Source organism: Oncorhynchus mykiss, chromosome 2, assembly GCF_013265735.2.
Source record: "Oncorhynchus mykiss isolate Arlee chromosome 2, USDA_OmykA_1.1, whole genome shotgun sequence".
NCBI classification, from domain to species: domain Eukaryota; kingdom Metazoa; phylum Chordata; class Actinopteri; order Salmoniformes; family Salmonidae; genus Oncorhynchus; species Oncorhynchus mykiss.
Window position 1 is genome coordinate 70,666,248 of NC_048566.1, and position 27,188 is coordinate 70,693,435.

General features: G+C 40.4%; 2 protein-coding genes across 2 annotated transcripts; both read left to right on the top strand.

Moving 5' to 3' along the window:
• Positions 1–386: 386 nt before the first annotated feature.
• LOC110495285 (calretinin) lies at positions 387–13,513 on the top strand. Its single transcript, XM_021570524.2, has 11 exons — positions 387–666; positions 4,067–4,143; positions 4,962–5,051; positions 5,331–5,411; positions 6,518–6,574; positions 7,182–7,259; positions 9,777–9,832; positions 9,949–9,988; positions 10,180–10,233; positions 12,703–12,774; positions 12,904–13,513. Exons 1-11 carry the CDS (start codon positions 573–575, stop codon positions 13,018–13,020), a joined length of 816 nt encoding a protein of 271 aa, XP_021426199.1. The 5' UTR covers positions 387–572; the 3' UTR covers positions 13,021–13,513.
• Positions 13,514–19,477: 5,964 nt separating this feature from the next.
• got2a (glutamic-oxaloacetic transaminase 2a, mitochondrial) lies at positions 19,478–24,570 on the top strand. Its single transcript, XM_021570525.2, has 10 exons — positions 19,478–19,725; positions 20,704–20,860; positions 21,051–21,179; positions 21,278–21,337; positions 21,675–21,836; positions 21,966–22,070; positions 22,174–22,324; positions 22,452–22,617; positions 22,703–22,853; positions 23,001–24,570. The coding sequence occupies exons 1-10, from the start codon at positions 19,646–19,648 to the stop codon at positions 23,121–23,123; spliced, it is 1,284 nt and encodes a 427-aa protein (XP_021426200.2). The 5' UTR covers positions 19,478–19,645; the 3' UTR covers positions 23,124–24,570.
• Positions 24,571–27,188: the final 2,618 nt, after the last annotated feature.

Below are 27,188 nucleotides of genomic sequence, written 5' to 3' on the forward strand. Positions count from 1 at the left end.
TGTAAACACATTTAAGAGGTGTCCATGTAGTCCATTGAACACACTTAAACACAGTAAGGATTAACACTCTATCCAATGCCAATCCATCCCCATCTTCTACACGAATGCAAATTGACAGTGAAAATAAAGGAAGGAAATGACACCGGCAGTGTTTTGCTCATGGAGCTAGACAATTCCTGCGCATCTCATTGTGATTTACATAATTTAAGCCACATAGCCTAGAAATTTGGTTCTTGATGGCAGAGCTCAAACCTGAACAGCAACAGACGGTTCAGTCCATTGAAGTTCTTGGCTGCATTCCGACTACTGAACGTCCCTCTCCGCATGGAACAGTGAGTCCCTGTGCCTTGCGCGATTCCTCGCATCAGCAGGCGAACGCAGACGAATGAAGGTGCGAGGGCGTTGAACTTGATGTCACTGCGCCACCTGCGTGGCTACATGGGAACTGCAGTCTCTGCTTTGGTTTAAAAGCTCTGGCAACACGCAGGGGGGTTACAGTGTGGATTGTGGTCCTACAGATAAAAAGTTCGCAGGGGATATTCTAGCGCATAGGAGGAAAAGTCGTTGAGAACATGGCAAACAAACCACAGCAGCCTCCTCACCTTCATCTGGCGGAATTGAGCGCCACCCAGTTCATCGACATCTGGAACCATTTCGATACGGACGGTTAGTACCGGAGCACAAAGTTATCCAAAATGTTACCTTGAATTTAACGGAGCACTTTTTTGAACGAGGCATTGTTTCAAATGCAGACACAAATGTAAGCTAACATGTCGAATAGACTAGGTTACATATACTCTATCACAGATTTTAGTTTACAAATTGAACATATCACAGGCGTACCTTCAATACTTTTCGTAGATGCGGCTTGGATATTGGGATAGCTTTGTCTAAAAAGTGTTGTATATCATAACTGAAATTCACTTTTGGTTATGATGGGAAAGGCGTGGGCTATAAACTGCTGGATGCTTAGAATTTTGATTGGACAAGACAATAAGTGTTTGACAAAAAATGCTGGATAAGCATTCTAGTGCATTTACTTTCTTGGCAGTTAGAAAAGCAACTGGATAACTCTGGATAATTTTTTAAATGTAATTAATTGTGGGCACTAAATAATGTATCTTTAGAAAGGTTCGAATAGGCTACTTGTGTATTCATTGATCCATTTAATATTTCATTTAAAAGGGTTGGTTGTATGGATGCATTACTTTTATTCAGTTACTAGAAGAACCCACTCAGATACAACTAATACATCAGTATTACAATGTAGATCAGTCTATCGATCAAAAGGCATCAGAAGTCTAGGTTATACCTCAGAATACGGTGAACTAATGGAGGGATGGCCGTGTGGCACACTGTCGTCCATTGTAAACGTATATGTAGCCTTACCACACAATAAGCGTTATTTTTGTATAGGCCTATCAAAAAAGTAGGATTCACTAACTTGACTGAATACTTAAACATTGTAATAATATTATTCCACTGTATTGTTTTATAAAGCACGATCAAACAAAAATAAACACATCTGGATGATGTCAGGACAGACTCAAGAGTTTCCATAGGCATCATAACTGATGGTTGGAATCCTGCTTTAAAAAGGTGCGTCTAAAATGTAAGGAGGGAGTTTGTCAATTGAATTCCAGTATTATATGAATGTAATTCACTATACAGATGAAACCCCAACTCAGAGGAGACAGACAACTATCTACTTTCAGTAGCCTATTACATGCTATAAAATTACGAGTTCTCGGCTCAATTCGAGCGAACGAGCCCACGCCCCTCCACACGCATTGTCCTTGGGCATCCTCTAGGCATAATTGGTTTCCCCTATTGATAGTGTTACTGCACATTCCGTCCCGGCCATTCGTTGAAGCGGAATGATAATACTCTAGGCGCGAAGAGTCTCTCGGATTACTGTACTAGTTCCCTTTGGGTGTTTAGTTCTCTGAGCACAAACAGAGATTGGTGCTGTTGGTCCACCCAATAGGGCCTATACTGCGCTGTCTCTATGGATTAAGCATTTTCTGCAAAGACAACATGACATAGGGATGTGAACATGGTTCACAGTGAATTGCTGCTCTTGTGCAAATAGCCTAGGCCAGAACATCAGATCATGAGATTGACCTACCAATTTTGCCGCTGACCATGGTGCTGAAATTATTAGACGAATCAACGATGTTGATGAACATCTTTCTATAGAGAACACACAGAGAGATACCTGACTAATGTCTGTCTGATATTGACATTTCAGTAATGCATAATTTATGATGCCGTTATAATGCATTGAAAGACTTGGCATGATCATGTTGTTGTCCCTTGATAATGTTTTCTAGTATTGTAGCTTTTCCCTGTCTTGTGGGGAATAGGTTATCAATCAGCTGGTATTTGTTTTAACAGTTCATACATTTTTTGGGGTATGAGATAAATAACACCATAATGATTGCCAATGTTTATCAGGATTTGTTATTCACATAAGCCTAGAATATAATTATGTGTCAAAAACGACTCAAAATGGCTGATGGTATAGGCTAACTCAAGATCATAATGAGATGATAAGCCATAGAGGTCAAATGTGCCTAAAACAAGTCACATAATGCATTCTGATTGTATTACAGTATGCTGACAGTATGCTACTCTTAAATTGTGGCCTTCTGAGGGAGACCTTTACATTTAATAACAAATAGGTAGCTTATGTCAGATCATGTTGGAGATGGCTATTGTCTGTGACCACAAATGTGACATAAACTAACACAGTAGGCCACATTCTATTGCCACAACTGTTTAGATAACAAGCAGGAGTCATTTGTTATTTGCAATTCTCCAATGAAATAGAAAAAAAAGTAAATGAGTAGATAATTGAAAAAACAATTGGAGACTGCAGTACATAGGCTACTGTGGGCTAGTGTATATGTCACATCATCATACACAGCATACTCTGCAGTATACATGCACACCTACAGCTTGTTTTTGATTTATTAACACATATACAAAGTTCATACAAAGTTCATAGACAACGAGCATATAAAACCACTGGATCATATTGGTCATACTAACATAAACTAAACTAAATCATATGTAAAGCTATTATACAAACCTATATGTCAATACAACAAAGAGATAATAAAATAAGATTGCATCATGATGATTTTGCTAGAATTACATCCGCTCTATATAGAGCAAGTTATGTTTTCTGTGTAATCAAACGCAAATGTGCTTTTCCCATAATGATATGTACTTGTTTGTCTGGTAAATATCAAACTGAGTGCTTCCCCAGAGACTTCCGGTACTCAGGTCCGTGCAAATGTCACTAGGATCCACAGGCAAATGAATACATAGGCAATTGAAAGACATTTAAATCGTGAAGCTGATAGGAAAGGCATTGTTGGTATTTGTCAAAAGCCACTATAATAATCATCTCACGAGTCTCCCTTGATTGAGCAACATTAAGATTAAAGCTCTAGCGTTTCCTTCACCATTATTTATAGACATCCAAATAATCCTGGCAAGGGTGCAACTAGGCACATTTATTTGAAGTTGGGATTTCTGCATCGATTTCTTACACTGTCAGGCCAGGCAGAAATTTCCCCATTGTCTTTTCAAATAACTGGACTTAAAAGGCCTTGGAGGCCTCAATTAGAGGGAGAGAGAGAGAGAAAGAGAGAGTAGCAGTGCATTTCAAGACTGGGAGACCCCTTCAAGGGATTTAATTAAGCAGGTTCCAACGTTTGAGTGCAAGCTATCTCGCAAATCACGTCAGCCAGAGCCAGCCTTGCAGCATGCTAACCATCTGGACAAAAAATTAGTTAGTTATTATGTCAGTCATTGAGCCAGCCATCCAATCAGCCAGCAAGCAAGCCAGACAAACTTAGTTCTGGAGTATTACTGTAAAACAGGGAAGCATTACCCTAATTTGCTGTCAAATTTGTACAATCTCACTTCTCAAGAGTCACACATTCACAATGGTACTACTGTGCATTACATGGGGATCTTTGATGCTTCACAGTCACTGCCTGTATGATAGATAGTCTTGGGCTGATTTGTCAAATCCCTGTTTCCTCTGCTGCAGGCAATGGCTACATTGAGGGCAAGGAACTGGAGAACTTCTTCAGGGAGTTGGAGATTGCACGGAGAGGGGCCGGAGTGGTAAGGGAATGATCCCTGGGACTTGACTAGGGCTCAATTCAATCAAACATGTCATAGCAATGTTTATACAGTATCTATGTTTACATAACTACTGCCCACAAACATTACGTAGTGTATGTCACAGGCCTATTCTGTCTTTGATGGGTCTATGTGGAATTTTTCACAGTACTGAATCCAATACCATTTTGTAACATTATTTCCTGTAATGCTGGATTGACTGACCACTTTCAATGAAAGTGTCATGGCTCTGGTCATTAAATACAACAGTAAATATGTTTTGGGTTTTATTAGGTGTGATATGAACTCATGTCTCTAAGCTGTCCAGTCCGTGTAGGACTGGCAGTAATTAAAATGCGACTGATTTGTCCAATCAAGATCTAATTAATTATTTAAGCAACATCAAAACAACACATTTCTCCAGAGAGTTCTCCCACAGATGGAAGATATCCTCTTTCTTGGGAGGAGTCAGTGCAATAATCTTTGTGTCACCACATCTCGTGTGTGTAGAACACAGGAATCAGAGAGCATCAGTAATCATGTTACATATCATCTCCCTGTAGCTGCATAAAGTCTGTGACTAGAAGATGATGAGCCCTTTAGCTGGGTAGAAGACGCTTGTCTGTTTTAGAGAGACAATCTCTCTGTCTGCCCAGTGTAACAACCCCTAACATAAAAAACAAGCTCTTTCACAACAATGTGTGTGACCACAGTCCTATAACACGAGAGGACGGTTTGCGTAAAAAAAATAACAACAGATCTTTACTGATGTTTGTGTCATGACAAACATATATTTGCGTGTATTTGTCCATGTGTTATAGGACCCATCAAACTCCACTTTCAGAGAGAAGATGAAGGAGTTTATGCAGAAGTTTGACAAGAACGCAGATGGGAGAATTGAGATGTCAGAAGTGAGCTGACATTTTTTCATTTTCAGATCAATGAGGATTTGATTATGCTAGTGATAATTATTACCAATGATCTCAGACAGTTTGCATATCAATGCAGAAATAATCAGACACTGTTCTGAAACTGTTGATTGACTCGATGATCTATGCTTCATTCGAGTAATCTTCGTCGAAAAGATAAGATTGTATTATTAAACAGTATTTTTCACACAATCAAACACAGAGAAACAAAGGTTATCTTTTTTTCCCCTAATTCATTTCTCTCTTTCTTTCCTTCTCCAGCTGGCTCAGATTTTGCCCACGGAGGAGAACTTCCTGCTTTGCTTCAGAGAGTTTGTTGGATCCAGTTCTGAGTTCATGGCGGTAAGTGGTGAAAATAGATGGTTTGAGAATTAATTTAGTTTGAGTAAGAATGTGGAGACTCGTACAGGCTGTTTATAATGTGTGTTGGTGGGATTGGAAATACAGAGATACTGTAATAAGGTAGAATACAAAAAAAAAACAATTAGACAAAGCAATTAAAACACACTACAATCCACATTTTGGAATCATTGCCTATCCCAAATCATATTAGGGAATTGCACTGCAAGTAATACATCATTTGTAAGAAAAGTCTCAACAAAAAAAAAGTATCCTACTCACAGGTTATTTTTCTCTGTCATGTGTGTCCTCTGCCAAGAGAAAAACCACAATCACTCACTGGTAAAGGAGATTACATTTCAGAGACACTTGACAGCTCTGTCAGATTAGTTCTCATACAGTGTAAATGGAGAGAGTTTGATTATCAGTGATACCAGGAGGGACCATCCAGTCACCCACTGCACTCCTATTATGTCAAGGGCAGGAAGAATTACATGAGAAAGAGAAAATGAGGCTTTCTAATCACCCGGTGTGGTAGCGAAGACTTTTAAAGGGATTGAATGAGGAAGTACAAACTTCTATTTTCAGAATCATATATTATAGATGTGCGGCTGTAATTCTCAACAGACCTGGAGAGGGAGGGCATCTATCTTTGATAAGAGCCCTTTCTGGAAACAGGGACAGCTGCTAGATTAAAACATTAATTAAAATGCATTTCTCTCTCCTTGCCCTCTCACAATGTGTGGGAGATAGGATTTAGAAATCTGGAAAGTATAATGAAAACCCTAGTGTGATTACGGGAAGAAAAAACTAACAATTACCAGCCACATAAATTGGATATGATTTTTTTGTGTGCTCTTCCTCTCCTTTTGAAAGTGATCTCTGCCCCTCCAGAGAGTAATTCATGAATGTCACATGCAATCCCATTAATATAGTGCAGTTTGATTGCTTCAGTGTTAAAGGACATTGGATATGGGGGTGTTTGAGTGTGAGTGGAGGAATGAGATGACTCCTTTACAAAGTGATTGGTACTACTGTGGGAGCAAGTGATTGGCTGTATGTCTATTTTTTCATTTCTAATGTGTGTGACTTTGTGTTTGCATATATAGGCTTGGCGACGATACGATACAGATCGCAGTGGTTACATTGAAGCTAATGAACTGAAGGTATGATTTCTCACTTGTTAACCATCAATGTAAGACATGTTTACAGTATGTATTTTGTGCAAACTATGCTAAAGCTCCAACCAATGTCTCCTAACTCTTCTTCTCATTCGATATAAGATGGCAAGGAGATGCATTATTATACTTTACAATGTAAATGAAGGTTTAGAAACCAACACCCAAACATTTGCAGGTATAGTTGTTGTGTTGATACAGTGAGGCAAATAGGGACGATGCAAATTTCTCTCGTCTCAACGGCTGTCAGACAAGGACACTATACAAATCCTGACTTATAATACCATCCATTAGGCGGTTGTCTGACACTGATTAATTTCTAAAGCATTTTCTGCTGTCTTATCTGCAGGGAAAGGCAGGTGTTACTGTAACACAGGCTGGTAGTGATAGATAGAATGGTCCTTTCTGTCAATGAAGGATCTGAGAATGTATGTGACACTTCCAACTCTGCGTAAGCCAATGCTTATATGACTGACGAAAACCAATAACTGGGGCCTCAGCGCTAAAGTATAGACGAGCCAGACTCTCTAAGATCATAGGATTTTTGTTGACCTATTAGGGAATTATAGTTTACTCAACTTTCTCAACTCCACAGGGATTCCTCTCAGACCTGCTGAAGAAAGCCAACAGACACTACGATGACCAGAAGCTTCATGAGTACACACAGACAATAGTGAGTCTTTTCAGTCTAAATGAATCACTTCCTGTACCATTCCCAAACCTTTCATCCATGTAAAAGTATATATATTAATTGTTTTATTCACAAAAGTAGCACACTGGGCCGTTACTAGTATTAGCAGACTAATATAGATGGCTGTAGGCACAAAACATTTTCAGCATCTCTGCTTTGGCAAAAAAAAGGTAGTTGTATAATTAAGAACAGTATCTTGCAGGATTCAATAGTTGGAATTGTAAGAGTTGTTGCTCTGTCCCTTTCTCTGCGATTGTCATTCTAATGGAATCCACAAATAATAAAACCCTGTCCTCAAACATTTACATCAAAAGGTGCAAAGTTATGGGCAAAGATACAAAACAGTCACATCAAATTCAAGATTTTTTCTTGATGAAATAACATGGAAAACAACCCCTTTTTGTGCAGTATTAATTTACCATCCTTACAAACCACTTATTGTAAATGTACATTACTGTATTGTACATAGGCTGGTAATCTAGGTTTGTACCTGTAGACTGAAGAAAAACAACCCACAATACAGTAATTGAGTACATTGAGACATCAAGTGGGTTGTGATGATGTGACTCAGTTAGTAGGGCATGGCGCTTGCAATGCTGCGGTTGTGGGCTCTATTCCCGCAGCCGACTAGTGCAAAAAAGTATGACAATATATGCACTCACTGAAAAGGACTGAAAACACCATTTCAGTATTTCAAGAAACTGGAAAACATATCAAGCAAGTATTTTTATATTTCACAAGTATTATCAGATTATCTGTTTTGTACGGATAATGATCAGACTCAAGTTACAAATGCTGGTAAACACTCAAATAAATGTAGTTTCATTTTTTTCCACAAAAGTAGTGCACTGGGCCATTACTAGTCTTGTATTAGCGGACCGATATAGACTTCTTCAGCCCAGGCAAAAAAAATGATCCGCATCTCCCCAGTCCCTGTACCTCCAACCCCAAACTAATTCCCTTGGCTACGCCTTCCTCACAGACCTATCTGAGAAATAACCAGCACCACCACATCCAAAGTATGTTGAAAAACAATTTAATATAACTATTATAGAATCACAAGGTAAAAGTCGTGTAAAACTGTGAGGGGAATAACGACACTTCTAGAGTATATTGATCCACATGGACCACATGTGCATGTACACTACCGTTCAAAAGTTTGGGGGTCACTTAGAAATGTCCTTGTTTTTGAAAGAAAAGCTAATTTTTTGTCCATTAAATAACATCAATTTGATCAGAAATACAGTGTAGACGTTGTCAATGTTGTAAATGACTATTGTAGCAGGAAACGGCCAATTTGTTATGGAATATCTACATAGGGGTACAGAGACCCGTTATCAGCAACCATCACTCCTGTGTTCCACTGGCACGTTGTGTTAGCTAATCCAAGTTTTGCATTTTAAAAGGCTAATTGATCATTAGAAAACCCTTTTGCAATTATGTTAGCACAGCTGAAAACTATTGTTCTGATTAAAGAAGCAATAAAACTGGCCTTCTTTAGACTAGTTGAGTATCTGGAGCATCAGAATTTGTGGGTTTGATTACAGGCTCAAAATGGCCAGAAACAAATAACTTTCTTCTGAAACTTGTCAGTCTATTCTTGTTCTGAGAAATGAAGGCTATTCCATGCGAGAAATTGCCAAGAAACTGAAGATCTTGTACAACGCTGTGTACTACTCCCTTCACAGAACAGAGCAAACTGTCCCTAACCAGAATAGAAAGAGGAGTGGAAGGCCCCGGTGCACAACTGAGCAAGAGGACAAGTACATTAGAGTGTCTAGTTTGAGAAACAGATGGCTCACTAGTCCTCAACTGGCAGCTTCAATAAATAGAGACTAAATAGTCTCAATGTCAACAGTGAAGAGGCAACTCCAGAATGCTGGCCTTCCTGCATTTACAGAATTGTAACATTTAGTCCATAATGTTGCTTGATTGGTGGTTAGGATATTAGCTGGTCAAAATGAGGCCAAATGAAAAGTGGAAAACTGTTAATATATATTCATGTGTTAGTGCAGGTTTTCAGTGACTTTATGTAAATCACGATTCTCATCTGCATTTCCTGCGGTGCAGGAAAATTGTCAGCAACAAAGGAGTGATCAAATGAAAATTGTCTGTAGGTATTGTATAATATACTTTATATGTGAACAAGGGAGCTATGTATCCCTTGTCCCATCATGCTGGTGGCTGCCATGTGGTTGGGAGTGGGACTCATGATGTCCTACGGGTTGTGTGTTCCAACTGCAGATGTTCAAACATCTGTTTGAACCTCAAGGCCTAAAGCTTGACCTGAATTACTCTCGGGAGAAAACCAATCTGTATTGTTTAGTCTTAGTGTTGAGTAGCAACTTCTATGTACAACGGATTGACAACAGAGTAGCATTCTGAATAAAAAAATAATACATGTTGTTGTCACAACTGGTGACGGCCCCTTGCTTTAATGTCTCTATCTATCTCTCCCTCCCTCTCTCCCGGTCTTTCTCTCTCGCTCTCTCTCTGTAGCTCAAGATGTTTGATCTAAACGGAGATGGGAAGCTGGGCCTGTCAGAAATGGCGAGGTGACTGTCAGCAACTGAGAAGAAATGTTTCTATTTCATGTGTGCCTTCAGCATCCGACACTCCTAACAAGTGTTTCATGGAAATGATTCTCTGTTCTCTGTTCTTCTCTTTTAAGGCTTCTCCCAGTTAAGGAAAATTTCTTACTGAAGTTCCAGGTGAGGAGTGTGCAAGAGGAACTGACAGTTCCTTCAAACAAATCCCTTTTCCACAGTAATTTTGGCTGAAAAAATACCAGCAATGTGATCATTTGATATTTCAGAACACAATCATTAATTTGCACAATCTAACTAAGTAACATCATGCTGCTCTGTTATAATATGTTTTTATTTCCAAATGTGTTTTACAGGGTATCAAACTGACCTCTGAGCAGTTCAATGCCATCTTTGCATTCTACGACAAGGTACATTTAGATATGTGATTGGATATTGTAAAAGGGTACAGTTTGCCATATACTGTAGGCAGTGGCGATTTTAGCATGTAAATCTTGGTGGGGAAACCCCCCCCCCCCCCCCAAATATTTGTAGTTGCATGCCAGCAATGCCACTACACAACACAACACTAAACAATACATTAATTGCACTATAACGGCGACAAGCGGTGCTCACTAATGTTTGGGTCCTACATAAAGCTGTCCCAACATCAGAGCTTTCTTTCCAGCATCATGAAGGGAATCCTTACCATCGCTACACCTGGCTATCAGCGGAGACTTGTCTGGCAGCGAAACAGTTAATTCAGCCTCGTTTACTGCCTTTTTTTAAAACATTGCTGATATGGCTGCATATCTCCCTGGTATATTACATCATTTATGCAGCAGCATATGGGACGTTTTTGGACTCATCTTGTTGTGCACGGTGATCCTTCGTTGGCAAATTTTGTCATCAAAGAAAAAGATTTACAATTCCGAGTTGGATGACCATTCAAAACGTATTTTCCTAGTCTGACTTCCCAGTTGCAATGCTTGCGGTTAGCCACTGTCACCAATTCCTTCCAAACAACTCATTGTTGATCTCCAACTTGTTGTCTAATGTTTATGTCCAATGGCCGATGAGCACCAATACGATTTATCTATATTTTCTCTGCATTATTTATCTTCATTTGACAAGGATTAAAAAGGATTTGCCAGTAGACTTGATTCACAATGATGACTGCTAGCTAAGATTGTGAAAGTATGATGTTGACATGATCAATCCAATCAAAGCTACTGTACATATATAACGTGATTTGACATAAGTTCTGTGGCCAATGACCTTGAGCCTTCTTGGAAGGTCACTTGTAATAGAACTCTATGGTAGGACCCAAAGTGCTGACATTTTGGATGTCTACCCTTACTTAAGGACTGAAGCTAGGTATTTGCATAATGTCCCCATGAGTGACAGAATACTGAGCCAATCACGGCGCAATGCTCCTTTTTTCTGCTGGCTTGCTCCACTACCACAGAAAGCACTGAGCTAGGCTGAAACATCTGCATTTTGGAGCTGCCTTACTCAATAAAACAAAACAGGCTAAAAATGTGGGACTCCACTGGCTGTAGGTACAGTATTTAACTTTCAATCAGGTTTGGTGGATGACTCTGAGTTGTTATGACTGATTTCACTCTCTGCAAATCAGTGGTCTTTCCGCTCATCCGGGTAGGTAAATAAGCTTGATTGGTACACCTGCTATTCTTGTTTGAGTGTTGGTTGAACATGTATTCCATCATTTGTGGACAGGTGATGCCAGATTTCAGGATCAAACTGCTGTTGTAGTATGTAGTAATGTCTTAGGCTAATAGCATTACATCTGGCTTGACATGTAGTGGATAGGGAGCTGACTTCAAACAAGTAAAACGCCAACTCGTATCACTTGTGTGTTGTTGACACGCCTAGAATTGATTGTGATGTATGGACTATTTGATTTGGCCTAATTCAAAACCGGCACTGTATCTCAGCTAATTTCTTGTAGTCATTGCTTTGTTGGCTACATGTCAGCATTGTGATACATATTTAATTACATATACATTATTCTCTATTGAATTAAAGTATGTTACATATACATTATTCTCTATTGAATTAAAGTATGTTGCTCCATTTTCCAAAAAGAGCATGCATTATTCTCTATTGAGGGTTACATGTACGACAGTTTCACAATATTGTACTTACAATCCATAAGACAACTATTAGCAGGGATCCAAATAGCTCACGGACTCTCTGAGTGACAGGTTAGAGCCTGTGACTTAAAAAAACTAAATATGCGGAAAGTTTTAGAATGTGGACTGAAATGAAAGTGAGGATGGAGAGTAAAATTGAAATGCTTCAGCAGAGCAGAGGGATTTTTGCATGCCTATGTCTGGACTAGATGCTTGCTGAGAGGACTGGGGCAGACACTCAATTATAAATGAAACACAGTCCATGTACACATGATGTGTGTCAAATGCTAACATTTACGTGCATAATTATTTCAGCGTTTGTTTCAACCTCCACCCTGCAGCTGAATCACTGACAGCTGCTGTCACTGCTATGGAATTATGGGTAAAAATAATGGAAAGAGCAGGTCAACTGAACACTAACATTGCTCACAGTGCCAAAATTAAAATGTGCATCGCTTTGAAAAATACAAAATGTTTGACAGCACGCAACCAAGACAGTCTGTTTCCCTGCCTTCTCAAAGAAACACCCCACCATTGTAACTTCAGTACCATGGCCCTTCCCCTCCACAATATCTCCTTATACATTTCAAGCTTTTGCTCTAAAGCAGCCATATACAGTACATATATTTTATTCTTAAGTGAAATGTCAAGGGAAGTGTACTTTTTAAAACTTCCATTGAAAGTATGGAATTGAGAACAATTCTAATGCAGGTATATGATACATTTTACCCCTCTTTCTTACAGGATGGAAATGGCTACATTGATGAGCAGGAGCTCGATGCTCTGTTGCGTGACCTCTATGAAAAGAACAAAAAGGTGAGATAATATGGAAGGTTTGAAGCTTAGCTCTCATTCCTACATAACGCTGAATTTATCATTTTAATGTGTCATTACAGAAGCACCTGTATAGTTACTGGTGTCTTGTCTTCTCTAATCTTCTCTCAGGAGGTGGACACCAAAAACCTGATTGACTACAAGAAGAGCATCATGGCCCTGTCGGACGGAGGGAAGTTGTACCGCTCCGAGCTGGAGATTGTGCTCTGCAGGGAGCCCATGCTGTGAACCCTGACAACCATCGCTGTCTGTTTTTTGACCTCCATGACCTTATCTGCCCATCCCCAGATCACACCCACCTCCAGCTGCTTGACGACTGTAACCTGGTGCATGTGCCGGTCACTCCCTTCATGAGTTTTGAATGAATGTGCAACTGAGAAGCACAAACCAGCTCTCCCTCAGAACCCCTGTCCCCACTCGTCCCTGCAGACTGACCCAGCTATTACGTTGCCCCTCAAATTCTACATTTAACAAAATGAATAAAGATGATAAATGTACTTCTGATAATTATGATTGCAATGTGAACAGGAGAGGAATGAAAATGAATATAATAGGATTATTTATTCTGAATGCTTGGTTTGACTTTTCTCCTCTCTTTTTTCTCTGTTTGATCTGGTGTTTCATCATTCAATTATTATCCTGTTACATTTAGATTTTTGATGTTGGGTTTTCTGGCTGATACTGTTATAATGAGGATATTATCGAAAGCATTAATTAAAGATATCTTACGATTAAGATTTTCTCATTTTGACTTTCACATTGTGTTCACCTCGTTTGCTACCCCTCCTTGTGCTTAGAATTTATAATCCATTCAATTGAATATTGACATGCTGCTTTGAAAGAAAGTGTCTTGGAAAAACACTTTAAGATGCCCTCTGTTTTATGTTAGTATCAGTTAGTATTTATAGAGATGAAGTGGGTGGAGAGTGGGTATAAAATAAGGAGAGCCCTACTGTCAAACCAGATAACAGTGCACGGTACTGCGACCACACACAGAAACACTTAAACATTTTTGTCATTATAAGAGAATACCTCCATCAAGTCCTAAATTCCCTGTATAGGTATTTCTGAAGTAGGACATATTTCCAGGAAAATCCCCTCTAATTGTGTGCAGATTCTTTTAAAACGAGCTCAATAATTCAGCAGTCAAACTTCCCTCTTGCACAGCCAAGCTTGTAGAAATACCTATCAATGAATCATTACTATTTCCATGTTTAGGTTTTTTTGCAAGAAAATACTGGCTTTTTCATCCATCGTGCAATGCACAGAGATGAGCATTTGTGTTATGTTGTAGTAATTTCTATAAGATGCATATTAACAAAGACTTGTTGCAAATAGAGAAACGTGCGTGAGATACAAATCCCTCACTCCCTAACCATATTAGTCTATATTTAGTCAGAGTGCTGCTCAGTTTACTGTCTGCATGTGCACCTCCCATCAAGGTCTCCTTTGCAAAGAGGTATTCCAAATTCATGATGACCAGGTTTATCTTCATTTAGTTTTCACATGTAGGGATGTCAATGAAAAGAGGGACCAAAAGTAATACTTTTTGATACATATTATTGTATGCTATTATGTTAAAATATCATTAAGATTTAAATAGACATGTTTTAGCTTCATTGAATCTGCAATCACCATCCTGATCTTACATACTAACTGATATGATGACAAGATGTCAGCCACATGCAGAGGAGAACAAGAGAGAACAGCTTCATATATGAAGATGACTCTCATGATGTATGCATACAGTATACTTTATGAAAGGTGTGGTGTTTTATTAATGGACTCTTTGAATTTAGTTATTGAGAATGAAATAGTGATTGAATGGATGTCTCTGCCTAAATTCCCTACAGTACATCCACTGAGCACCACACACAGAAACACCAATGCACACTGGTGACTAAGACATAAATACTGAGCTTGTTTACAAATGAGCTTTTCACTGTACAATACAGTAGATAATAATCTCTCTCTGCACATCACTGTAGATGGCCCTCCCTGTGAGATATACAAACAAGTTTGAAATGCTACATTTCATGATGGTTTAAAATAATTAAATATTTACAGATGTAGAGGGAAGAGGCAAGCTGGTAGACAGATGCAGGCAATGCCCAATTAAAACAAAACCATATTGGGAAAAGATTGAGGCCTGACCCATTTAATCACTGAACCGACACAGGACAACTAACAAACTGTAAATTAAGTCAATCATTTTATTTTTACACTGCCAACATGCCATCAGCACATGACAGAGGCATTTCTAAGCATCCCGCTGCAGCTTTGATGAATGCACATAGGCAAACCCAGTCTTTGTCCTAAGGGACTATCCTCCCACATACCCATAATGCAATGTCATGCAATATGTTGGGAAGACTTAGGCCATCCCAACACATGCAAATGTAGGATCTTAATTTGGTAACTCTTTCATTTCTGATAATTTTCCTGCAGCACAGAAAATACAGATGAGCTTCATGATTTACATAAATTCACTGAAAACCCACATTAACACACTGTTATATTAACAGTGTTGCACTTTTGATGTAGCCTACTTTTGGCCAGCTAATATCCTAACCACTGATCAATAAATATTATGGTTTAAACCCCTCAAACTCAAACCTGGGACTGATTTAAACCTGGGACACCAGGTGGGTACAATTAATTATCAGGTCGAACAGAAAACCAGCAGGCTCCGGACCTCCTAGGGTAGAGTTCAATAGCCCTAGTTTAAACGTTCAAATCCTGTTGCTGCAGGATTATTTTGCTGTGACAATACAGTTCAAATTAAGATCCTGTATATGTAACTGCTTGTGTGTTGAGATACAACATCCCAAATAATAATGGTGCCCAACAAAGGCAATAAAGAAATCCAATTATACCACTGTCAACACATTCAGTATATTCTCTAAACATAGATTATGTTTACACATTCATTGTGGTATCAGGGCTTTTCCATGGCTATTCCTACTAAGATCCATTTCATTTTCCACACAGATCATAGATGACAAAACTAAAATGGCGTCCATGTCCTAGGGGACCTACAAGCCTTTACAACAGACTTGCAGTTTGAATCAGTGAGGAGAAGCAGACTAAGAAGGGGAGAAGTCAGGAGAGGAATTTGTGAGAGTGATGGTGAGCTAGAATTATGGATGGGAGAAGAAAGGGCAAGGCTTCTCAGAGTAAGAGGTACAATCACTCTTGCTACACTCACACCTCACTTTTGCTATACACAGCAGAATGCACTTCCTGCCTGCAATTTGCATGCCTTCCTGCATGCAAATTTAATCTGCAATGTCATCGCTCAGGCATAAAAAAGTCCTCCAAACATCTCTTCCGTGAATTGACTCTTTACATTTATTGCATTTACAAACATTCACACACAACTATTTCATAGTTATAAACTATGCACTAATATTGCATCTAATATTCTTGAACATAAGGATTTATTTTGGTAAAATGGAGTGAGAAAGCACTAAAAGACGCAAATACCAGACATGGTAAGATACAGTAATAATTTCCATGCATTGGTAGAAAACGTATTTTCAATGGTAACACTTTTAGTGAATGCATCCAACAAATAAAGCATTCCAGGTAAGGCTGTGCTTGATTTCCAGTGGGGCTGTGCTCTGTATAGCCTACTCAATCTTTGAACGTGAACTTTAATGACAATAAAGAGATGATTATCAACTTATTTAAGATGTCAACATTTAAAGTAATTACACGTATAGCCTACATGATGGGCTGATAAATAATAAATACAATAGCATAAAAAAATATATATTTGACTGTGAAATCTTCTGATAAAGTACAATGATGTTGTTTTGCCTCCAAGTGGCCAATACTGTATATTACATGCTACTCCTAAACCTGCAGTGCACTCAGACTGAACACTTCTTCATAGCCCTGCATCTGCAACGTGGTCTCAGCATTTCGTATTATTCTGTACGTAAATCCGAGACACTCCTTTAGGGAAGGGAAGGGAAAGGAGATACCTTGCCAAATCAAATCAAATCAAATCAAATGTATTTATATAGCCCTTCGTACATCAGCTGATATCTCAAAGTGCTGTACAGAAACCCAGCCTAAAACCCCAAACAGCAAGAAATGCAGGTGTAGAAGCACGGTGGCTAGGAAAAACTCCCTAGAAAGGCCAAAACCTAGGAAGAAACCAAGAGAGGAACCAGGCTATGTGGGGTGGCCAGTCCTCTTCTGGCTGTGCCGGGTGGAGATTATAACAGAACATGGCCAAGCTGTTCAAATGTTCATAAAGGACCAGCATGGTCGAATAATAATAAGGCAGAACAGTTGAAACTGGAGTAGCAGCACGGCCAGGTGGACTGGGGACAGCAAGGAGTCATCATGTCAGGTAGTCCTGAGGCATGGTCCTAGGGCTCATGTCCTCCGAGAGAGAGAAAGAGAGAAAGAGAGAATTAGAGAGAGCACACTTAAATTCACACAGGACACTGAATAGGACAGGAGAAGTACTCCAGATATAACAAACTGACCCTAGCCCCCCTACACATAAACTACTGCAGCATAAATACTGGAGGCTGAGACAGGAGGGGTCAGGAGACACTGTGGCCCCATCCGAGGACACCCCCGAACAGGGCCAAACAGGAAGGATATAACCCCACCCACTTTGCCAAAGCACAGCCCCCACACCACTATAGGGATATCTTCAACCACCAACTTACCATCCTGAGACAAGGCTGAGTATAGCCCACAAAGATCTCCGCCACGGCACAACCCAAGGGGGGGGGGGGGGCGCCCACCCAAACAGGATGACCACATCAGTGAATCAACCCACTCAGGTGACGTACCCCCTCCAGGGACGGTATGAGAGAGCCCCAGTAAGCCAGTGACTCAGCCCCTGTAATAGGGTTAGAGGCAGAGAATCCCAGTGGATAGAGGGGAACCGGCCAGGCAGAGACAGCAAGGGCGGTTCGTTGCTCCAGAGACTTTCCGTTCACCCTCCCACTCCTGGGCCAGACTACACTCAATCATATGACCCACTGAAGAGATGAGTCTTCAGTAAGGACTTAAAGGTTGAGACCGAGTTTGCGTCTCTGACATGGGTAGGCAGACCGTTCCATGCACAACTGCATGCATTCAGCTGAAATTATGTTTGTGTTTGTGCATCATCCTTGGTCTCAGAGCATTTCGTATTATTCTGCATGTAAATCCTAGACACTCCATTTAGTATGACATGAACATTTCATATGCTATGTATTAATTTGTTGATGTCCATCATCCATTTTGTATTATATGTTACGAATTGCAATTCATACAATATGATACGAATTTGCTAAAAGTACAATATGTTAGGAATGTACAAAATTATATGATATGTTACGAATTCCAAATTGTTGTGGCTAACACTAATGCTAGCTAGCACTAAGGGTTAGGTGTTAAGGTTAGGAGTTAGTTAAAGGCTTAAGGTTAGGATTAGGGGAAGGGTTAGCTAACAAGCTAAGTAGTTGCAAAGTAGCTAAAGTTGTCTGTGATGAGATTCCAACATTAAATATTTGGATTGCTAGACATTCACATTATACGCACACATATCCAGCCCGACCAGCCACCTTATTTTTGTTTTTGCTTTCAGTAACCTTCTATTGCTAGGTTTCCATCCAATTGGTGACAGATATTCATGCGAGTATTCTAAAATCTGCATAAAAACATTTCCCCACCATAGATGTGTTTCCATCAAATTGACTCATGTACCAAATAGAAACCACAAGTTAAATGAGTTTCCATCGCATTTTCAACTGATGGTTTTCTCACATAAAAAAAATACATTATATAGCAAGTGTGCCCACTCTGGTTTAGGCATGAGTGCTCTAGCCAACAGCTCTATCTGCACGTTGTTGGCTAGAGCACACGTATAGCCTACATGATGAGATTATTATGGACAAAAGAGATTATTATGATTATTTGTATTTTTCAAAAAGCAGCCAAGCATCGATTATCATACCACCAGAATAAGACCCTCAATATTTATTGTAAAGGAGCATCAAGCTCATCACCTTGCACTTTCACCACCTGTGAAGTTCATCATATTTTATTTAATCTGTAGCCTAATGGTGCTTTCAACAACTGGAAACTCTGAAAAAATGTTAGAAAGAGGCATGAGATCCCGCCATTGAATTCCGAGTTGGATGACCTTTCAAAACAAATTTACCTGTCAGAGTTTTTTTTTTCTCGAGTTCCCAGTTGTTTTGAATGCGCTGAAGTTGGAAGTCGGAGATTATCCAGATCCAGGTTCACAGTTCCCAGTTGTTTTGAACATGGCATAATGCATGCTTTCCAGATGAGTCGTAGTCGGAGGACCACACAACATGTCATCACATGACTCCAAGTTTACTTTGATATGATGGTTATTATATAACTATTTGCACATAAAACATTTCCACCAACATTTCTTGCATAATTAATATTACAGACACAAAAAGATCCCACATTATTTAGAATATTTTGTTTTGTCGCAAGTTTACCGAAGATGTTCTATTTCCATCAGGCCTGTCAATACATGTTTTATCCGACATGTATTTTATTCACATAAAAAGGTTCAATTGAATCCTGGATTGTATTATTTAACCATACCAAACGTAACATACAATATCAGTCTAATTTGAAGGTCCCGGATGTACGTTTACTATATTACGTCTAGTCTATGAGACCAGTCTGCGCTGCAGAGCATGTGGGTGTGCGTTTACTATATTACGTCTAGTCTATGAGACCAGTCTGCGCTGCTGAGCATGTGGGGGTGTGCTGGTTTTGACAGCTACTTCAACTAGCTAGTCCAGTGTGGGAGAACTCAGGAGACAACTTTCCGTGCGTGTCGTCTCGAATATCAGCAATGGCCCTGTTGAAATCTAGCAAGATAATTTCTGCCGTCGGACTTCACCCTCCATTGGGTGTCCTCTCCATTCGTGCCAGGTAAATCATTTGCTCTTAGAGTAACGTTACTGCTTTATTGTTGTTTTATTGACTAGTCAGCTGGCCAGCTAGACTGACAACAATAGACAACTAGTGCAGAGCTAGCAAGCATACTAGTTCTAGCTAGCTAGCAGACGACCCTTTGACTTTCCCCTCAAAAGGAGCAGGCTGCTGTAGCTGGCCAACTCAAGACATATGAACAGCTAGCATGTTAGCTAGCTAGCTAGTTTTCACAGCCATGTTCATGTAGTTATCATGTTAGTCTAACCATCTACCTTGCCAATGTTATAGCGGATTTCATCATGCCTTGTGAGGCTGGTTGGCTATTTGCAACCTCACAACAAACCAAGGTTGTTCAGTGACTGGATAAATGTAAAGGTAACGATGTCAAGGTAACTAGGATCCAGTGATGTGTTTTAGCAGGTAACGTAAAGTGGTTAGCTGATCGCCATACATGAAATGTCAATACTTAATATTATTTCTTATGATTATAGTAGAGCTGGCAAAAGAGCAAGAACTTGGATGAGTTGAAACAGCCTTGTTAGCTTTCTACACAAAGATGTATATGACTGTGCTAAAATCACAAAACGCTAGAAACTAGTTGGTTGGCCTTCCTAGCTAGTGATGTTCACCCTCCACATGACTGGTCAAGCATGTTTCATTACTGTACTGCTGGTGACTGGCAGCCCCACTGAAAGATGCTAGGATTACTGAATGTCATCCTTGCAACATTAGTGGTTGGTTGTTGATGCTGTCACACAGACTATCCAGTATGAGTATTTCTGTGTGTGGAAGCAGACTTCAGCCTAATCAAATTGAGATTATTAGGGGATTACCACCACCTAATTTGGATTGAATCCTCCTTAGTGCAAAGGTATCAGACAACGTAATTGGGTGTAAATCGAGTTGATGCAAGTCTGTGATTTACTGTCTCTATCTTCTACTGGATGTCTCAATCTCCCTCCCTGACTGTTTCAGCTCATGGTGGTCCGAGGTGCAGATGGGTCCCCCTGACCCCATCCTGGGGGTGTCGGAGGCCTACAAGCGGGACACCAACCCCAAGAAGATTAACCTGGGTGTAGGAGCATACCGTGATGACCAGGGCAAGCCATATGTCCTCAGCTGTGTTCGCAAGGTGTGTTCAATCACTGCTTAATGTTTATGATAACTAATCTCATCATATCCATCATAACACGAGAAACTCCCAACTTTCACAAGAGATTAGAAGTTAAACAGACATCAGCCTAGCTGTCTATAATCACCTTGACACTGAGAACAGACTTAACTAAACACCTTGGCTTGACTTTGACCCTGTGTATACTTAGGCTGAAGCTCAGATTGCTGCAAAGAAGCTGGACAAAGAATACCTGGCTATTGGCGGTCTGGGGGACTTTACCAAGGCATGCGCCAAACTGGCTTTGGGAGACGACAATGAGGTTATCAAGAGTGGCAGGGTAAGTCAAGCCTTTCCTGGAACCTCAGACATCCTGATTCCACAGCACAGATTTAGAAGCCTTATTTTTACAGTTTGTTGTTTATTCCCTGTTCACAGAACATCACTGTCCAAACTATTTCTGGAACTGGGTCTTTGAGAATCGGAGCCAACTTCCTGGTAAGAGCCCTGATCCTTTTGCCTATTTACATATGGGTAGTTCCATGGCAACATAGTGATGCTGAGACTCAGATTGTACACTTTAAAATGTATGTTAAGGAAAAACCAATGATTGTAAAGTTAAACAAACCATACAACTCTATGCACAAGGAATACTTTTAACAATTTCCACAGAAAATTGTACAAACAAATTTACTTGAAGAACATTGCAGATGCAAAGTTTGCGCCGTCATTCTGTTCCCACAAACGATCATTCTGTTACCAAACTTAGCATCTGCACAGGCTTATTAATGAACGTCTCTTTTCCCTACTTTCTCCATTCTTCCTCCCGTCTCAGTCCCGTTTCCATACAGAAGCCAGGGACGTGTACCTGCCCAAACCCTCCTGGGGGAACCATACACCCATCTTCAGAGACGCTGGGATGCAACTGAAGGCATACACCTACTATGACCCAAAGACCTGTGGCTTTGACTTCCAGGGAGCCCTGAATGACATCTCTGTAAGTCATGGCACAGAAGCCTAATCTCCACCTGTCAATGTGTACAGAAAGTACAATAAACTACTAGATAATTGTATGTCTCATTATTATAGATATTTTTTTTAAGCGTTATTGTTTCCTCTTATTCAGAAAATCCCTGAGAAGAGTGTCATAATGCTTCATGCCTGTGCCCACAACCCCACAGGAGTGGACCCTCGGCCAGAGCAGTGGAAGGAGATCGCTGACCTAGTGAAGGTTAACACAGCTGAATATAAAGTTCTCGGTAGTCCTCTGACACCTCATTCGATCCAGCAACCAAAATATATAACACGTTCTCTTATACATTTTTTTATTCCAGAAAAGGAACCTCCTGGTGTTCTTTGACATGGCCTACCAGGGCTTTGCCAGTGGCGATATTGACCGTGATGCCTGGGCTGTGCGTTATTTTATTGAGCAAGGCCACAACATTGTGCTTTCTCAGTCTTTTGCTAAGAACATGGGTCTCTATGGTGAGTAATGATAATCAGACTGGTCATGTTTGAGTATAATGTTGGGGGGGGGGGGGGGGGACCAAATAATTTTGTGTTTATTTAAGCTAAGCAACATACCTTGTGTGGTGGTGTGTTATGTCCTCAGGTGAGCGTGTTGGGGGCTTCACTGTTGTTTGTAAGGATGCTGAGGAGGCCAAGCGTGTGGAGTCCCAGCTGAAGATCCTCATTCGGCCCATCTACTCCAACCCTCCCATGAATGGGGCACGCATTGCTGCCACCATCCTCAATACACCAGACCTGTACAAAGAGTGGTGTGTAACAGTCATCCAGTGTCGTGCTTCAATTGTCTCGCAGCAATAAATATGGGCCCAGTTGAATCACGACTGTTCTCTCTAGGCTTGGGGAGGTGCATGGTATGGCCAACCGCATCATCACAATGAGGGAGCTGCTGGTGGCCAACCTAAAGAAGGAGGGCTCCACTCGGAACTGGAAGCACGTCATTGACCAGATTGGCATGTTCTGCTTTACAGGGCTGAAGCCTGAACAGGTAGTGTAACTGTCTCTACACGGTCTTATACTATAGTATGTGATTTCCATCGGGTCACCTACTTGTAAAGGAATCATCAAATGAAACATTGACTATACTATAAGTATCAGATGAGTCTTGAGTATAACTGTATTTCAACTTGTGCAGGTGGAGCGCCTTACAAAGGAGTTCTCCGTCTACATGACAAAGGATGGGCGTATCTCCATGGCTGGTGTCACCTCTGGCAACGTGGGTTACCTTGCACAAGGTATACATGCAGTGACCAAGTGAGATGGTTGACCAGGAGTCACACACCGTAGTCACCATCAGGACAGAGGGGCGGTAGAGTCAGACAAGAAAAATACGTCCTTATGAAAATTAACTCTCTCCTCAGCTTTCCTTTAGGGAAATACTCAAGTAAAGATACCATAGGGTTATTTATGTTGGCATTGTCTAGATATTGTATGTTGGACTATCTAACTAGGCTTTTAATTTTGAGTCCCCTGGAAAAATTGTGGGTTCCCTGGGGGGAAAAAAATCAAGGAACTCTTGAATCTTTTTGATCCCCCCTCAGACATCAAAATATCTTATAGATCACACTTCCCAATGAAAGCACAAGTTTAGAATCGTGTCTATATTGCAGCAAGTCCTCTCACTTAGTTTGAACACACCCTGTCTCTAAAAGAACTGTGCTCAACTGTTGGTTGTAACATGGACACCAAAGTAATAAGGATTAAGACAATTATTTCAGGTAATTTTATTGAAATGCGCGTCTCTGAATCATTTAATAATTATCTTACAAAGTTTCTTTCCAAAAGATATCAGGTGCTGAAAAACTTTTGTCAGTGGAACCTGCCTAGGTAATTCTAGTGGAGTCATGGCACTTGTTTTATGAGGGATGATATGTGCTGCATGGAATCAACGATTGTGATTATCAACTGGCCACAATGTGTGCTAAGGATGTTATTCTGCTGTTGTAATTTATTGTAACAGATGACCACCATCTGCCAATCAACTGCCACATCTCCCACTAATGCTGTACCATTTAATTGAACTATGTTTATCTATGGGCTGTACACAGTATACTGTATGAACTGTTTTGACTCAATTTCAGGAGCATGAAGGGAGTTTTGCTACTTGCGCATTGCCTTGTACACATGCCCCCTCATGAGCTTCACCTTCATTGAAAGTCAAATGTAATGCACCTTAAGATTGCCCTCTGACTTTGAGTGGTGTACATTTCTGATGGGCCATGGAAAGCAGAGTCCAGCCAACCTCTAACACAGACTTGCCCTCAAGCCAACCACTGACTTATGGCTTTTACTTTGTGTTGTGAAAGATTACTGGTGGGTTCCACCTTGTAGATTATGGACTGCAGGGCCCCAAACATTCTAAAGCATGTCAGAAGTTTTACCCTTTCAGTCACCTGCTCTGTTGAGGTTGCAGATCTCTGGCCCCATGTGGTCCAAGGAGTTGGAACTCCTTTCTTTTGGTGGAGGCATCTGCTTGTTCTAATTAGACACTGATTTTTAACTACTGGAACGGTCATCTTTTTCTGCCCAATGTCACTATTCAAATTAATCTGATGTTCTTTTGAATGGTACTCAATTCTCTGAAATAATCTGATCATGATTTGTGTACTATAATGTTCTGAGTTTCTCAGATTTGAGTCAGCTTCATGTCATTATTTATGTCTGACCAGTGTTATTGTCACTAAAATAAAGATGGTTGCACGGTTTGTAAATGTCAGTTTCTTAGCTTTGAGCAATGACTCAAGCACTAAAAATGTCAACTGTGTATTATTAAAAAGTTTGGTAAGGCAGCAGGGAAAGGATAAAGTGCAAAAAATGGTTTTAATTCAAGAAAGGCCTACAATTTACCGACATACGGACACTCTCCTCTTCAGTGCTTACAGAGCACTGGAAATGTTAGGTAGAAATACCTTGAGTAGGGTTGCAAAGAGAGGGTATTTTACTGGTAACTTTCAAAGTTTACTAGTAAACTAACAGAATTTTATGAAATGTATCATGAGATCTAGTGGCCTTTTTGGATAGTTCATATTATCATTATCTCTGGCCCACTGTGGCCAATAGACAACTCTAGGGCCCAAAAGCTTATTTTTATTTTATAATGGGCAGCGCCATTGAGGACTTTAACCATTTTGAAGTAGTAAACTGGGTGGGACTTCCTATGCGTTAAGGCTCACATAATTCCATACAGATCAGCAAATGAATTATACTCATGAGGAAACATTCTATGACTGCAGGTGGCAGTAAATCGGCAAATTTCGCTTTATACCTGTTCAAACAACACACTAGATGGCAGTGTGCACCCTTTCAGTTTGTTTGCCAACTCAGAAGTTGTAGAAGAAGAAAATATACTACTTAAAAATGGAGGGCTCAATTGCGCCGCCACAGACAGAAGGGAAAACAAAGACAAGTCACGGATGCTATAAAGCTGAAGCATCCATTTACAATGTTTTCTCATTTTTTTCTGTTTAGGGGTGCAAGGTAAAATAGAGGAGAACAGAGGAGGCATTACGTAACGGAAATATGCAAATACTTGCTACAACACGCCAATGGGATCTCACTAGCTCGTGCTTGGCTTTGCCAACCTCCTTGCTGGTTCTGCCGACTATACTTAATTTGCTCTCAGTGTAAACGATAGATGAACAATCTTGGATTAGTTATACATATCTTCAGCGCTGCGCAGATGCCATAATGGGACAGACACAATGATGCCTTGTCTATCTAAGTCTACGGTGTGGCATTGTTATAGATCAAATCATTAAATAAGATGATTTAAAAATGTAAAATAGAATTGGCCAAGCTGTAAAGGGTTTCAGCATGACATGACCCCTTGTATTTGTTACACACTTGTATTTATTTTACTAGCTATGTCTTGTCTTTGTTGTAAATGTTTTGGTGCTAAACTGGTAGCAGTTGTGAAAAAGTCAATAGTTGAAGAGGTGCAGAATTAATTTTAAAAAAAATAGTACAACAAAAATGCTGACATACAAACTCTTCCTCAATGATGCAGTGCTCAATATCAATTTTAGTAAATAAAACATCCAGAATAGGACCTTTAATTTAAAAAATATGGAATCAATACTAGGTCAGATTTTTTTAAACACACGAGAAATAAAACACAAGAATATACACTATGTACAAGGTCAGTACCAGCACCCTATCAATGTGCACAGATATAGTGGTAGTTGAGGTAAATATGTACTTGTAGGAGGGGTAAAAGTGACTGGGCAGCAGAATAAATACAAATAATAAATAGTAGCAGCCGAGTAAGTGGTGAATGTGTGTGAGTGTGCATAGACTCAGTGCAGATAGTTTGTGGGTGGGCAGCCAATGCTTAGCTACTCAGCAGTCGATTAGAATGGGGGCGTTCTCGGTCCTCCTTTTCCTGTAGTCCACAATCATCTCCTTTGTCTTGATCACGTTGGGAGAGGGGTTGTTGTCCTGGCACCACACGGCCAGGTCTCTGACCTCCCTATAGACTGTCTCGTCATTGTCGGTGATCAGTTGTGTCATCAGCAAATTTAATGATGTTGTTGGAGTGGTGCCTGGCTGTGCAGTCATGAGTGAACAGGGAGTACAGGAGGGGACTGAGCACGCACCCCTGACGGGCCCCTGTGTTGAGGATCAGCGTGGTGGATGTGTTGTTACCTACCCTTATCACCTGGCGGTGGCCCGTCAGGAAGTCCAGGATCCAGTTGCAGAGGGAGGTGTTTAGTCCCAGGGTCCATAGCTTATTGATGAGCTTTGAGGGCACTATGGTGTGGAACGCTGAGCTGTAGTCAATGAATATCATTCTCACATAGGTGTTCCTTGTGTCCAGGTGGGAAAGGGCGGTGTGGAGTGCAATAGAGATTGTATCGTCTGTGGATCTTTTGGGGCGGTATGCAAATTGGAGGGGGTTCTAAGGTTTCTGGGATAATAGTGTTGATGTTAGCCATGGCCAGCCTTTCAAAGCACTTTATGGTTACAGACGTGAGTGCTAAGGGTCCGAGAGTCATTTAGGCAGGTTACCTTAGTGTTCTTGGGCACAGGGACTATGGTGGTCTGCTTAAAACATGTTGGTATTACAGATTTGGACAGGGAGAGGTTGAAAATGTCAGTGAAGACACTTGCCAGTTGGTCAGTGCATGCTCACAGTACACGTCCTGGTAATCCATCTGGCCCTGCGGCCTTGTGAATGTTGACCTGTTTAAAGGTCTTACTCACATCAGCTGCGGAGAGTGTGATCACACAGTCAAAACTGGAAGCTAGCTGTTATTGGCACAGAGGTTTGAAACTCTCTTTCTTATTGGTCTTTTAACTAATTTGATGTCACCAGGCAAGCCAA

What these genes read in the sequence shown, in the direction of transcription:
- LOC110495285 (XM_021570524.2), top strand. Translation starts at nt 573, where the DNA reads ATGGCAAACAAACCACAGCAGCCTCCTCACCTTCATCTGGCGGAATTG. An exon ending in CACGGAGAGGGGCCGGAGTG is followed by an intron (nt 4,144 to 4,961) that starts GTAAGGGAATGA and finishes CATGTGTTATAG; the next exon opens with GACCCATCAAACTCCACTTT. An exon ending in TCTATGAAAAGAACAAAAAG is followed by an intron (nt 12,775 to 12,903) that starts GTGAGATAATAT and finishes ATCTTCTCTCAG; the next exon opens with GAGGTGGACACCAAAAACCT.
- got2a (XM_021570525.2), top strand. Translation starts at nt 19,646, where the DNA reads ATGGCCCTGTTGAAATCTAGCAAGATAATTTCTGCCGTCGGACTTCAC. An exon ending in AGATCGCTGACCTAGTGAAG is followed by an intron (nt 22,071 to 22,173) that starts GTTAACACAGCT and finishes TTTTTATTCCAG; the next exon opens with AAAAGGAACCTCCTGGTGTT. An exon ending in TAAGAACATGGGTCTCTATG is followed by an intron (nt 22,325 to 22,451) that starts GTGAGTAATGAT and finishes TTATGTCCTCAG; the next exon opens with GTGAGCGTGTTGGGGGCTTC.